The sequence below is a fragment of the Hydra vulgaris genome, chromosome 08 (assembly GCF_038396675.1).
Source record: "Hydra vulgaris chromosome 08, alternate assembly HydraT2T_AEP".
Classification (NCBI taxonomy): domain Eukaryota; kingdom Metazoa; phylum Cnidaria; class Hydrozoa; order Anthoathecata; family Hydridae; genus Hydra; species Hydra vulgaris.
The window spans coordinates 57,217,501-57,232,195 of record NC_088927.1 but is presented as its reverse complement, the minus strand read 5'-3'; the positions used below and the strand labels follow the sequence as shown (position 1 = coordinate 57,232,195).

The 14,695-nt window shown below is 28.9% G+C and overlaps 1 protein-coding gene across 3 annotated transcripts in view; it reads right to left on the bottom strand.

The window, feature by feature from the left end:
- Nucleotides 1–5,632: 5,632 nt before the first annotated feature.
- Nucleotides 5,633–14,695, bottom strand: part of LOC136084003 (TNF receptor-associated factor 3-like) — a 103,410-nt gene continuing 94,347 nt past the window's right edge. For all 3 annotated transcript variants that reach the window (XM_065803991.1, XM_065803992.1, XM_065803993.1), the window contains 2 exons: nt 9,947–10,393; nt 5,633–5,848 (listed from right to left, as the gene is read on the bottom strand). In XM_065803991.1, the coding sequence (XP_065660063.1) occupies nt 5,648–5,848; nt 9,947–10,393 (648 nt within the window). In that variant the 3' untranslated portion in view covers nt 5,633–5,647. The remainder of the gene's footprint in view (nt 5,849–9,946; nt 10,394–14,695) is intronic.

The window sequence follows — 14,695 nt, the reverse complement described above, 5'->3', positions numbered from 1 at the left end:
AATTTAGAATCTGTGCCATGCATGTTCGAGAATATGACTGGTGCACCACATGATACTTAGGGAAGAACTTAATAAGATTTAATCTGCAAAAAGTTTTTTTACTGATATTTGGTGTCGTGGAACAGGGAGCACATTTTATACAAATTTTTATATACTCAGTATATATTATGTTTAGTGATAACATTGGTTCAAAGGAAACTACCACAGAAAGTTAGCTTTTCTTTATTTTTTCTAAAATTAAATTGAAAAGAACTTTATTAAGATTTTGCAAAGCAAAAACACCAAGAATATATTGCTAACGGTTTTTTAAATAAAAAAAATACCAAAAAGTATACCATTTGGGAGCAAGTATTTCATTAAAAAAAACACGCAACTTATCGATATGCATGGGGTCTTACGGTACATTTACCTTATTTAACTGGGTCAATTTCTATACTTTAATTTATTTTAGTCCGGCAAAAAAATTTGATTTAACAATTGTTTTACTGCGTATGGTAAACAATTAATTTACGTAAGAGTTGTAATTCAATATCTTTTACATAATAAAAGTAGTCAAGCATGTAAAGACAGTAATATTAGGTATTTATAGAAACTTAAGCCATTCGTACTAATTCCTCCCCATTTAAAAAGCAAAATTAGGACAAGTTTGGAGCTACGGTATGTTTTTTCTGTAAAAGTCTTCATGTTTGAAAAGTTTTTTTTACAAAAAAAAACTTAACATTTGTTAGGAGTTTTTTAGACAAATTCATTCCGTTAGTTCACGGGACACAAATAAATTAATATCTGTTGTTGTGCCAAAATCGAATACTATAAACTGATAAAAAGTATAAACGGTTTCCATTCACATGTAAAAAAAACAGAAATATAAATAAACAAAAGAGACGAATATATTTATTTAAAATAATTACTTTAAAGATAAAAAATAATAAGAAAATTAATGTTCCTTGCGATGAAACAAAACTTAAATAAAAATTACACAAAACTTCAATATAAAACAAATACTTATAAACTCAAATTGATATCATAAGTAAATGGGCAGGCTCAACTTTGTTTTACTTTTAATACAATGACACTATCAAATGTAACTTTGTTATATGTATTCATAAAAACTCATAAGTATACTACGCACATAATAAATAAGAACTCTAATCGAAGGTGGTTTTTCTTTTGTGAAAGAATAATTTATGTTTGTATGCCAGTCAACAACTCTTTTTAAACAAGAAAAATAAATGCATCAAATAGATAAAGGTTTTTAGGCCCCCAATTATTTTGATTTTATGTAGCCAGTTTACAATGATTTAAAAATGACAATGTAAAAGTAAACCAAGAGATACAACACAACAATAACTTATACAAATAACAAATAATTTGACTAGGATCATAGAAATACATATGAACTATTTGTATAAATAGACCACCTAAGTAAAACACCAAGTTCAAATATTTCCAGAACCCAGAAATAACAATTTATTTATACTGGATCTACAGTCTTGTGAAATCAGATTACAATAGAAAAGTGAAGTTGTCATTCCATTACATACCATTTAATGTACTGTTAATCTCCAATCTACTTGAGGAATACTACAAGAATGGATTGTATAATGATACATTTCCAATAGGAACTTCTATTAGTTGACCCATGCCTCGTTAATGGACTATCTTCATAAAATAGTTTATATAAACAAATATTATTTTATTTAAATACATATATATAAATATATATATATATATATATATATATATATATATATATATATATATATATATATATATATATATATATATATATATATATATATATATATATATATATATATATATATATATATATATATATATATATATATATATATATATATATATATATATATATATATATATATATATATAGATGAGATATATATATAGATATATACTTTTGAAGATTATTTGTTTTGTTTTTAAAATAATTTCTAACTTCACTTCAATGCAATCTTATTTATGAAAAGATAAAAATATTTTTACATTGCTTATTTAGATGAATCCTAAAATGTAACTTCATCAGAAATGTTCTTTAGACTTCAGTTGTCTTATGTATCATGTAAATCTGATATAAACTTTGTCTGAAACAGATCAATATATATAATTGAAGAGTGGTGTTTCCTCTAATACGCACAACAAACACCATCATCACAAAACATGGCACCAAACCAAAAGGAAAGTCTTATTCCAAAGATACAATAAATCTTCCATTTCTAAGAAAATAGAGCCATGATATATGCCATGTCATATGTACGATGATTCAACTGATTTCTTCAAATTGGTGAGTCAAATAAATATGCCTCACAAAAAAATATACAGGTTGGATAAAATGAACTCAACACGATTGCTCAATGAATTTTGCTCCCATCAGCACGACCTTGACCAATGAGTTTTGAAAAAAGTTGCTCTTACGATTAGAAAAAGTAAATATTTGACATGATATTTACTGTACGATAAGCTTTACAAGGCTGAAGGAAACTTTTTATTGTTGTACAAGGTGTTCTTTTTAAACAGATCTCGAAAATCAAAAACATAAAGTGAGTTATGTTCAATCATTTTGGCTAGTGTTGATCTGAGTGGTTCATAAATTTAGACTATTACGGTTTACCATGTTTGAAAAGACACCTTGGAGCATCTTGAATACTGTGATGCACTCTGCTATACTCTTGAGCTATTCTTTGACAATTGGTGCATGATCCGGTCACGATTAAAGCACACAAAGGACTAAATGTCCACATGCCCACTGTGAATTAAACAGTACAGGCTCAGCTGCCGTCAGGGTTATGACGCATTATGTTGCACTTTGTGTTGTCAAAGGGTTTGATATACAGGGTGTCGCATTCCAGACGTTGCCTTAATTGCTGGATAGAAAATTCAAGGTGTTCAGAGACAACTCGATATCTTAGATGCACAAGAAATATAGCAGTCTTTGATGGCATGCTGAGTCTGTACAAGATCCATATCTTGATCCAAAAAGTGGTTTCACAGACACCACAATGGATTGTGAGTGCAAGAAGCATACTTTATTGAAAACTTCCCAAGAAGATTCATTAACATCAAACTAATAGTCCAATTCCAATACTATTGTTATGATTCTCAGAGAAAGGGGCTACTATCACTAGAAAAGGTCTATTTTCTTTCGTAGCTAAAATGGTTTGACATGGGATCACAAAACTTTTTTGTGAAGGTAGTCTTCCTTTATCTTTACATGCCATGGGTAGGTAACCATTGTCAAAGGGTGTTGCAAAGTTTTATTATATATTTCTGAAACTAATGCTGTATGCAGGATGCATATTGATTTAGTGGAACATAAATCTATTTTGGTTTCATCTTGCTGACTAGCAACAAATTTAACTATGCAAATATGATGTAATTATTGGGTCTCTGTGTCGCGGCTAATTTATCATAGATACCTCAATCCAGGTAACGAACCACTGCAGGAGGGTGGCCTTAAAGAACGTGTTCCGATGATTTTTTGTTTTCTCTATTTCTATGTTTGTGGGAAGAAACGGGACAAAGTGTTGCTAAACAAAAAAGTAGAAAACCATGAAACTGAGGAAGCAGGACAGGGACTCGGGAAAAGGGAAGTGGTGAAGTGGTTTCGGGAAGGTAAGTGCCGATTTTGACAAGGCTGAGCCATGTACCTCAGAAATTTGGTATTTTGCGCTTTGTTGCTTTAAGGCCACCCTACTCTGTTTGCAGTGGTTATAAGAATTACCCTGTCAATGAATAAGGTATTATGTATGATCATAAATTAGCCACAAACTTATTCCAGTAGGTAAAAATACAATAAATTACATCATCCTTGGGTGCAAAAATTAAATTTGTTCCCCCTGGATCCCATCTGGGATTACTCTAGGTGGGCGAATAAAAGTCAAAATAAGAAAAACTTTTTTTTTGCTTCTTTTTTATATTCCACTATCAAGTAAAATCAATATAGCATCCCCTGCATACAGCATTGAGTTTTCACAGATGTCTAATAAAACTTTCGAAAACCCTTGACAATCGTTACATCTCCTACCCGATAACATGGGAATTAGATGTGAAGCATAAAAGAACTTTACCTTAGTCACAAAAAACTTTTGTGATCCCAGTGCAGCCTGCGTATTGACAACGACCCTTTTTTAGCTACGAAAGAAGAAAAATGACCCCTCTTACCTTTTCTAGTGGATGGCTCAGGTATATTTCCAGCAGGACCCCTTCTCTTTTTTGCTCTAGGAAGTTGGTTAACAGAAATGGATGGTCATCCTCGCCTATTGGAAACCTTCTTAGACTGGACTAAGCATTTGGCCATTATTAGTTTAAATATGCGCAGTGGAAGAATATCTTTCTTGAAAGCTGGTGCCATTTTCTACAATAGAGTATCCCTTCTTGCACTACAAGCGAGTTAAGAAAATGCCAAATGAGTTTGTGATACTGTGAAACCACTTTTTGGATCGAATATGGATCTTGAGACCAGCATGCCATCAAAGACTCTACCCATATATTTCTTGTGCATTGTAACAATAGAGGGTTGTTTGTCTGGAACAAATCTCTTGAATTTTCTATCCCAGCAATTAACAATCGTTATTGGATTCACCCCCTCATTGTTAGCAATGCAACACCCCTGTTATTGAACCCTTTGACAACACAAAGTGCAACATAATCAACTGTAGTAACCCTGATGGCAGCTGAGCCTCTGCCTTCTGTTTTTAATTCACCATCAGTGGGCATGTGGACATTTAGGAATCTGTTTGTACGCATTGTTCCTGTGCATGTGTATGTTTTGATCGTAAAGCGTTTTCACCAGTTCCCATCAGTGCACCAATTGTCAAAGAATAGCTGGAGCCATTCATGCCTTGCTGACATTTGGTACTTGCCTGGGTACTAACAAGTGCATCACAGTATTTCAAGATGCTTCCAAATCAGACTGTCTTTTACAAACATCAATTAAAACTTAATGTATCTTAAAATTATGAACCACTCCATCAACACTAGCCAAAATATAAAACTTATAACTCCACTTTTTATGTTTTTGAGGATTGTATTGTTTCAAGAGGTATCTTCTTTTAAAAAGAACACCTTGTTCATCAGTACACAAAATTTCTTCAGACGAATAAAAGTTTCCTTCAGCATGTTGACGATCGGACGTACCTTGTAAAGCTTATCAGTACAGTTATCTGGACGCTGAATGTCGTCATTGCAATGAAGAAACTACTTTATTTTTTCTAATCGATTTGTCATCACTGAGGCAACTTTTTCAAAACTCATTGGTCGAGTACATACGTGTTGATGGGAGCAAAATTCATTAAATACAAAATGCCAATAAATTGCTCTAGTTCATTTTTGTCCAAATGTAAATTCTTCTCTATATTTTTTTGTGAGGCATATTTATTTGACTCACCAACAATATTTTGAAGAAATCAGTTAGAAATCATCGTACATATGACATCGGCTCATCTGAGTTTATATTACCATCACCTTCTTCATTGTTACTGTTTAGAAATGGAAGATTTATTGCTTACATCATCAGCTTTTTTTGTCATCTTCCGAATAAGACTTCCTTTTTTTTCTGCGTTTGGCGTACTCGTGGTGGTGGTTGCAGTAGCGGATATGTTTTGTCTGATGGGGACTGTGGTGCTTGTTGTTAGCTATTAGAATCAGAAACACCACTCTTCGATTCTGAATTAGTATATTCTGATTCTGACTCGGATATAATAAAGTTTATATCAGATTTACATGGTACATCACTGACATAAGACAACTGAAGTTGGTCAACAAGGAAAACAGTTTCTCTAAATGGAGTTTTTAACTTCTTTGAAGATCCACAGAAATTTTTAGGATTCATCTATAACATTAAATAAGCAATGTAAAAATATTTTTATCTTTTCATAAATAAGATTGCATTGAATGATAAAATTATTTTAACAGTGCTTCAAAGGTTAAGAAGCAAAACAAATAATCTTCTAAAGTATATATCTATATATATCTAGATCTATATATATATATATATCTAGATCTATATATATATATATATATATATATATATATATATATATATATATATATATATATATATATATATATATATATATATATATATATATATATATATATATATATATATATATATATATATATATATATATATATATATATATATATATATATATATATATATATATATATATAAACATATATATATTTATATATGTATGTACTTAAATAAGAAAACAATAATTGGTTATATAAATTATTTAAATAAGACATTTTTATTAACATTAATCAATGACAGTAAAAAAAATTCAGGGTCGAACATTTAATAAAGTTGCTTTTAGTCTTGAAATGTCTTAGTTTTCATACAACCCATTCTATGTAGCATGTTCCATAACCAAATCATTGGATAATTTTTTTTTAAGTTTGATAAACATGCATTAAAAGGTATGTCATGAAATAATAACTTCACAAATGTTGTATTTGTAATTGTTCTCAATTTGAGAGATAATCTTTTCCTGGATATTTCCGGAATTCCTGGTATTTCTATAAATTTTTATTATTTACTGATATCTAAATAGTTTTCTAAAACTATTTTATATTTTATTTTTTTCTCATCAAACAATTTAAATAATAAAGGTATCATTCATCAATTGCTCTACGTTCTGTTTTACTTAGGCTGATTATTTATACAAATAGTTTTTTATGCATATATTTATTATTATAGGGATTCCCAATTGCTGAGAAAAGTTACTTGTTTTTGTTAATTTTATGATGTTATTGTTGCGTTGTTTTGTGTTAATAGATGTCTTGGTTTACTTTTACGTTATTGTCTTTAGCTTAAAATAATTATTGGGTAGTTTTATTACTGAAACTGACTACATAAAATCATTCATTTAAAGTTAAGTGTTAAGTTTTTAAATAAAAACCTTTATCTTATTTTGATCATTTATTTTTAGCTTTGTTTTTTAAAAAGAGTTGTTAATACCAACTGGCATTAGATAACATAAATCTTAATACTTTCACAAAAGAAAAACCACCTTGCAAAGTAAGTTTCTTATTTGTTATCTGCGTAGTCACATTTATGAGTTTTCAAATAAATACATGAAGTACATAACAAAGTTCCTACATAGCAGAATTTAAGAAATGTGCTGAGTGTTGATTGTATTAAAAAAGCTAAAACGAAGTTTAATAATTTTTGTACCATTTACTTAAAGCTATATAATAATGAAACAGTATATCAATTTAAATTGTTTTTATAAGTATTTTTGAGAAAAACTCTTTTTATATTGAATATAATATTTTTGTGTAATTTTTTTATTTAAGTTTTGTTTTTATTTTATCGCAAGGAAAATGTGATTTTTCGTTTCTTATTAATTTTCTTATTATTATTTTCTTCATTTTTATCTTTAAAGTAATTATTTTAAATAAATATATTGGCTATTTTTGCTTTGTTATTTATATTTCTGTTTTTTTTTACATGTGAATGGAAACCATTTATACTTTTATCACCTTATTACGATCTAGACGGTTTCCATTTGCATTAAGTATCGATTTTTGGCACAAACAACAGATATATTAATTTATTTGCTTAACTTGGCATTAAAAACAGCTTAACGGAATGAATTCTGTGAAAAAACTCCTAACAAATGTTAAGAGTTTTTTTTTGTAAAAAAAACTTTTTACAAACGTGAAGAGTTTTTTTACAGAAAAAATATTTGAAATAAGTAGATCTCTTTGGTCTGTTTTTCCAAATTTGTCCAAATTAGGTTTTTAAACGAACTTTTATCTGAAATAACTAGGTCTCTTTAGCCCATTTTTCTAAAAAAGGTCCAAATTTGCTTTTAAATGAATTTTAATGAGAGGGTTAAAATAGTACGATAGCCTAAGTTTCCATAAATACCTGAAGAAATATTACTGGTCTTACATGTTAAAGATACTTTTATTATGTAAAAGATATTGAAGTAAATAAGTACAACTCTTACGTAAATTAATTGTTTACCATACACATAATAAAACAATAAAATTGTTAAACTGAACTTTAAATCAATTATTTTTTTGCCGTTTACTAAAATAAATTAAAGTATAGAGACCAAATTAAGAACCAGTTTAGAAAAAGTCGGGTGTGGAACAGACTTACCATGACCCATGGTTGTGGTAATGAACTGTCATGATAGCGAAATCAATCATATAAGTTGCGTGTGTTTTTTTTAATGAAAATGCTTACTCCCAAATAGTTATACTTTTTGGTATTTTTTTTTATTTAAACAACCAAATCCTAAGCAATATATTCTTGGATCCTTTTTTTTTTGCTTTTGCAAATTCAAAATCTTAATAAAGTTCTTTACAAAATTAAAGTTACCTCATTAAAAAAATAAGAAATAAAGTAAAAAAAAAAACTTCACAAAAACTTTATGTGGTCATTTTCAACTTTTTGAACCAAATATGAAGTTTCCTTATCACTAAACATAATATATACTGAGTATATAAAAATTTGTATAAAATTATTTTTTCATTTATAACTATGCAGTCGTTTTCCCTGTTCCCAAAACAACGTACACCACCCAAATATCAGTAAAAAACTTTCTTTTGCAGATTAAATCTTATTAAGTTCTTCACTCAAATTTACAGCCTTGTTTTTTGAATTTTTTTACTCTGATAAAACCAATATTGAGTAGGGGAGACTAGTGCTAAGCAAGTTGGGCAGTTAAAATATCTCAAAAACTATGCATCACATGACAAAACATCTAATAGATGAAAATTGGGGAATTAAAATGTTAACGCAATGCGCAACAAAAGATTGCTGCAAAGCTATTGAGTAAGATATATGGGCACTTTTTCTATTTTGGACCAATAAAGTAAAAAATAAATTAATGCCATATTTCTCTTGCATGCTCGTTAACTTTATCTGCTATCACTGAAATGTTGATATTTTACCATTTTCTCAGACTTTTGATTAAAATTAACTGTTTTTTCTTAAGTCTTACTGTTATTTTTAAAACCCAACTAATGCGTCACCTTGCCTAGAGGGGTAAGTTGGGCAGCTTGAGAAAAATATTTTAAACTGAACTATCGAACACAAATTTGCAAATCACAACTTTAATGAGGAATAATAGAGCGGTACATTATTTACATAAATTTTTAAAAATAATAATGTTTAAATCTGGCTTCTAGTTTGAAGATAGTTGTATAAAATTTTATTTTTATATTTTATGAGACTTTCTTACTATTAAAGTTTTTCACTTTTTTTACTTACGTCATTAAAGTGTATAAATCAAAAAGTTAATAATCTATTCACACGCTTATTGTTAATGAAAGTTTTATTGATGGTTGCACCCAAGTTTCGTACCATACATATTCATTTGTTTGATGATTTTTCAACTTGCTACTCACTATTGCTTAACTTACCCCGCTGGTGCAGATTGAACAGTCCTAAAAATTAGGCAATATATAAAATAAAAAAAATCAAAAACTATACTTTATTCTTAACAAGTTTTTAGCAGGTTAAATTATCTTTTAAATATTGAAAAAATTATGAAAGTCCGACCCAACGTTCCTGAGATCTGTTAGATTTAGTAAAAATTGCTCAACTAGCCCGCTCTACTCTAAAACGTTTTATGAGATTAGAACTTTACACAAATAAATTGATTGCCTATAAATACTTTTTTTAAAATAACTTCAAAAATAATAACAATATATCTTTTTCATTTATAGAAAAAAAACTTTTCCAATTTTTTCTAATAATTTAATTTTATTGCATGTTCAATCTTTTTTTTTTTAATATTTTTATATATCAAATATTATAAGTTTTACTTTTCAACTTTGAGCAAAACACATTCACGGCTGGACGCAACTAGTAAGTAATTGATTATTACATATATTTTTTTGTCAATTTTTGGTTTTTATTTTTTATCTACTTTAACACACATTTTTATTTAAATCATTTTCTTACCGTTTTAACTGCAAGAAAGGCCTTTATTATTTCCAAATTTTTCTCATGTAACATAATTTCATCTTTCTGTGCATCTACTTTTGAAATAAGTTCATTTTTAAGTGCATCCACTGTTGATGTGATTTTATTTTCCAGTGCAACCACTTCTGATGCATTTTTGTTTTCAAATAATTCTACTTTCGAGGTAATTTTATTTTCAAGTGCAACCGCTTTCGAAACAGTTTTGGTTTCAAGTGATTCTACTTTTGACATAATTTTATTTTCAAGTGCATCCACTCTTAACATAATTTTATTTTCAAGTGCATTCACTTTTGACGCAATTTTATTTTCAAGTGTATCAACTGTTAACGTAATTTTGTTTTCAAGTGCGTCCAATTTTGATATTGCCATTGAAAGATGTTTTTGCATTAGAGAATTTGCGTGCGTTTCATGTTCTTTTCTCATTCCCTTTTTAATATAGCAAATACCCTAATTAATTTAAAACAAATCAAGATAAGAAATTATCTATAATACACAACTGATTACAAAATCAGCAGTTCATATAGTTTATCAAAAGTTGTAGAGAATAAACAGGATAAAAAATATTAAATAACGCGGCATTCGTGATTTACTGTTGTTTTCTACCGCCCCTTCTTTCCATTAAAAGTAGCCAATCAACCATGAGCCTGAGAAATTAAAAGTCATTACTATAATGAAGCAAAAAATCACAAATTTACACACAAAAAAAAGAAATAAAAGTTTCTGACTCAGGGGTAAATATAATATATGCTTAGTAAGGTTGTTTTTTTTTTAATTTAAAATTTCATTTCAATTGATTTTTACGTGATTAAATTAGTTTTAGTTAACACTAAAACTAATTTAAATCAACACATTTAACTTTATAGACAGTACACACACACATATAAATGTCATAAAAAATTACAATTGTATCATTAAAAAAAAAATGCCATGAAAATTTACAATTGTTTCAATTTAAGAAAAAATATTTATGATAATACAATCTTAGCTAAAGATATAAGTCAGTATAAAATAAATTTTTTTTTAAAAAACAAATAATTTTGCAATTATAACCATACCAATCTTGATGTGTTATTTGAACACCTCAAGACTTTTTGTGGACATGTTCTCACTATTTAGAGTGTTCCAGAGAGTGGTGGCTCTATATAACGTACAGCATGAATCATTATATATGGAGCCTTTAGGAGGTGTTTTTTTTTTTTTAATTTTTTTTTGTTAATTCACCTCCTCAAGGTCGAGAAGGCCACTACAAACGAGGAGGCTACTTATTTGTGGTATAACCCTCTTTCAACTCTATAACTCCGAATCACGAACCTTGATAAACAAGGCCGCTGCGTGAAGAAATGAGTTGAGCACGGTACTACCAGAGACGTGGTGGGGATTAAACTCAGAACCTCTCGTTTATGAAGCGAGCGCTCTACCACTACACCACTACTGCATTTAGGATAAAGTGTAGAATGAGTTTTTGCTACAACGAAGTTAATACATAAGATTTTTTATAGTAAAAACGTTTTTCATAAATATTGGATTTAGACAATTAAAAGATTTAAAAGTTTCCATTATAAGAAATCTCAAGTTTTTTAGATGGATTCTTGGACTATTATCAAAATTTAATAATTCATCCAGAGACAAATCAAATCTTTTATAGACTATACTTTGAGCATTTTTATGAATTCTTTTTATTTGTTTGTCATCCTTTTCTGAACAAAACATCCAATTTAGAGGACAATAAGTAAAGTTAGACAAAATAAAAGCGTTAAACAACAAAATAGATTTATCACGGGATAAAAAATTTCTTATGCGTGATAGGGCAAAAAGTTTACCATTAGCTTTACTGTATAACTGATTAATGTGTTCCGCAAACTTTTGATCTTTATTAATTGTTATACCAAGTAGTTTTACCTTATCGGAGGCAAAAAACCCTTATATTATTTATTTTTAGCAATAGATTTTTTGTGTTTTTTGAACCAACTAAAAGAAATTGGAACTTATCCGGGTCTCAGCCATCGAGTTTAACTGATACCAACTGATGGTATTGGTTGATGTAAATGAAAATTAACCTCCTCAAAGCTATAATCACAAGCATAAATAGTGTTATCATCAGTAAAATTACAACGTTCTGTATCTTTAATAAATAAAAATAAATCATTTATAAAGATATTGAAAAACAAAATAGGTCCAAGGATTGACCCTTGAGGCACTTTAGATAATACATCCATCCAATTTGAGGCAATAAGATTTTTACCCTTTGTTTATGACATAAAATATAGGATAGCAAGAGATTAAGAATTTTTTCCGAAAAACCACAGACTAATTTAGTCAAATTTAGCAAGTTTTTTAAGTCTTACAAGATAGAATGGTATGCTTTTGAGAGGTCTATTAATATTGATCCATATGTCTATCAATGACTCCATTATTAATACAATTATGCCACTTAATAAGTAACAAAAAAGGACTTGTTGAGTACCATAACCTCTTCGGAAACCACACAAGTGTTTATCAAATCTTGGCTTAATAAACATCATAATTTGTTCATATAAAATAGTTTCAAAAACATTAAAAAAGGCTGGTAAAATACTAATTGAACGGTTATTCGACTTATCAGTTGGGTCATTCTTCTTAAAACATAATATAACATCAGCCATTTTTAGAAATGATGGGTTTTTACCATCATGGATACTATTGTTTATGCTATTTGTAATCTGTAATGGATACTATTATTTATGCAATCTGCAAGACTGTTCGTAAAGTGAACAATATAAGATTTTAAAATATAAGTTGTTATATCACCACTAGCCTAAGGAACAATATTTGTATATTTATGGTACATATTCTAATATGTGCATATCCTACAGCGGTGGCCAAATATTAAAGACCACTAATTTTTTTAGTTGGTTTCTTAATCTTTAAATTAAAATTAAGAAGATTTTAATTGATATATTAAATTTTTTTTAATATCTTGTTAATTAAAACATACGGATTAAAGTGGTATAATTGTTTTAATCTAATTCTAATTAAATAGCGTTTAACTTATTAAAAAACTGATGAGTACCTTATAATCTTCTTTAAATAAGTTGGACAAAATTTAACGACCACTTTCAAATCTTTAATTTGCACTTATTAAAAATAATAATCCATTATTATTTTAACAGTATTAATTGCTTATTACGTTGGCTATAAAATAAAATGTCGAAACCTGAGTTTCGATATCAAATAAACATTTATTTTTTAAATTGCAATAAGGATATACAAATATTGCAAAAATGCGTGCACAGATCGAGAAAGAAGAGATACGCGGCTCTTGTATTAAAAGAAGAAGGCTATAGCATCAGAAAAATAGCAGAAAAGCTCGGAAGGTCTCACTCTTGCATTGTTAACATAATTCAACGATACAAAGAGACCCGGTCAATTAATGATCGTCATTGGACTGGACGCAATTAATTTTCAAATGACCGTGACGTTCGCTCGTTAGTGAGATTATTGAAAGAAAACAGACAAGCATCATCTACAGACTTGTCTACGAAAGTGAAACTATCAAATGGTTTAAAAGCAAGCCCTAGAACTGTGCGAAGGGTCTTCCACAATTTAAATTATTTATGGCGTGCTGCTGCAAAAAAACCACGCTTAAATAAAAAACAAAAATTTGCCAGGAAAGAGTGGTGCAAACTACATAAAAATTGGTCAACAGATCAGTGGAGCCGTGTGGTCTTTAGCTGATGAAATGAACCTTGAGGTAGACAGAAAAAGTCGCGTAATGTTGCGTAGACTTCCAAGCGAACGCGTAATGTTGCGTAGACTTTCAAGGTTCGATGAATCATCGATTTTGAAACGAACAAAACAAGGCAGTGGTTCAATAGGCATTTGGGCCTGTATGAGTGCCGTAGAGTTAGCGTTTTTCATTTATTCGATGGTAGACTCAACAAAGAAAGGTACATCGAAATTTTAGAAAATTCGCTTATTCCTAGCATTGATTTATGGCAGTTGCAAGATGGATTTATTTTCCAACAAGACAACGCGCCGAGTCATAAAGCGCATGTTGTTAGCGATTGGTTAAATTCTAACAAAGTTCAAGTGCTTCCATGGCCTGCCAATAGTCCAGAATTCTGAATCCAATAGAGAATTTAATGTCGTGGCTTGATCACAGGCCTGGTAAAGAACATTTTTACAATTCAAGATTTGAAATCTTCTATCTCTCATCATTTAAAAAATGTGCCTGATGAAGTAATCAAAACTTTAATGAATTTAATGCCAGAACGAGTACAAGAGTGCTTGAAAACAAATGGAGGAACAACACGTTTGAAATTATTTTTATATTGCTTTTTGAAATATTTTTGAAACTAGTCTTAAAATTTTGTCTGATTTTTTTCCCATTTATATTTTTTACCAGTCAGTTTTTTTAATTTTTTAACATTATTTTGTAAAAAAATTATAAATTCTTTTATAATAAATATGAAAAACAATAAAAATTCTTTCTAAAAATATTTTTCTTTTTTTGATACCTTTTTCCAAAATAAAAATCATTCTAAAGTTAAATTTTGAAAAAAAATGAGTGGTCTTCAATTTATGGCCACCACTTTATATGTATTCTACCTTAAGGTAGCAATTTTACCTTTTTTATAAGTGTGAATAAGCTATCTGTAATGCACAAAAAAAAAATTTGTGAGACATTATAGTTTCCTTATTTAAAAAAATTTTAAATTAGGATATTTGTACTCAATGATTGTTTGGATA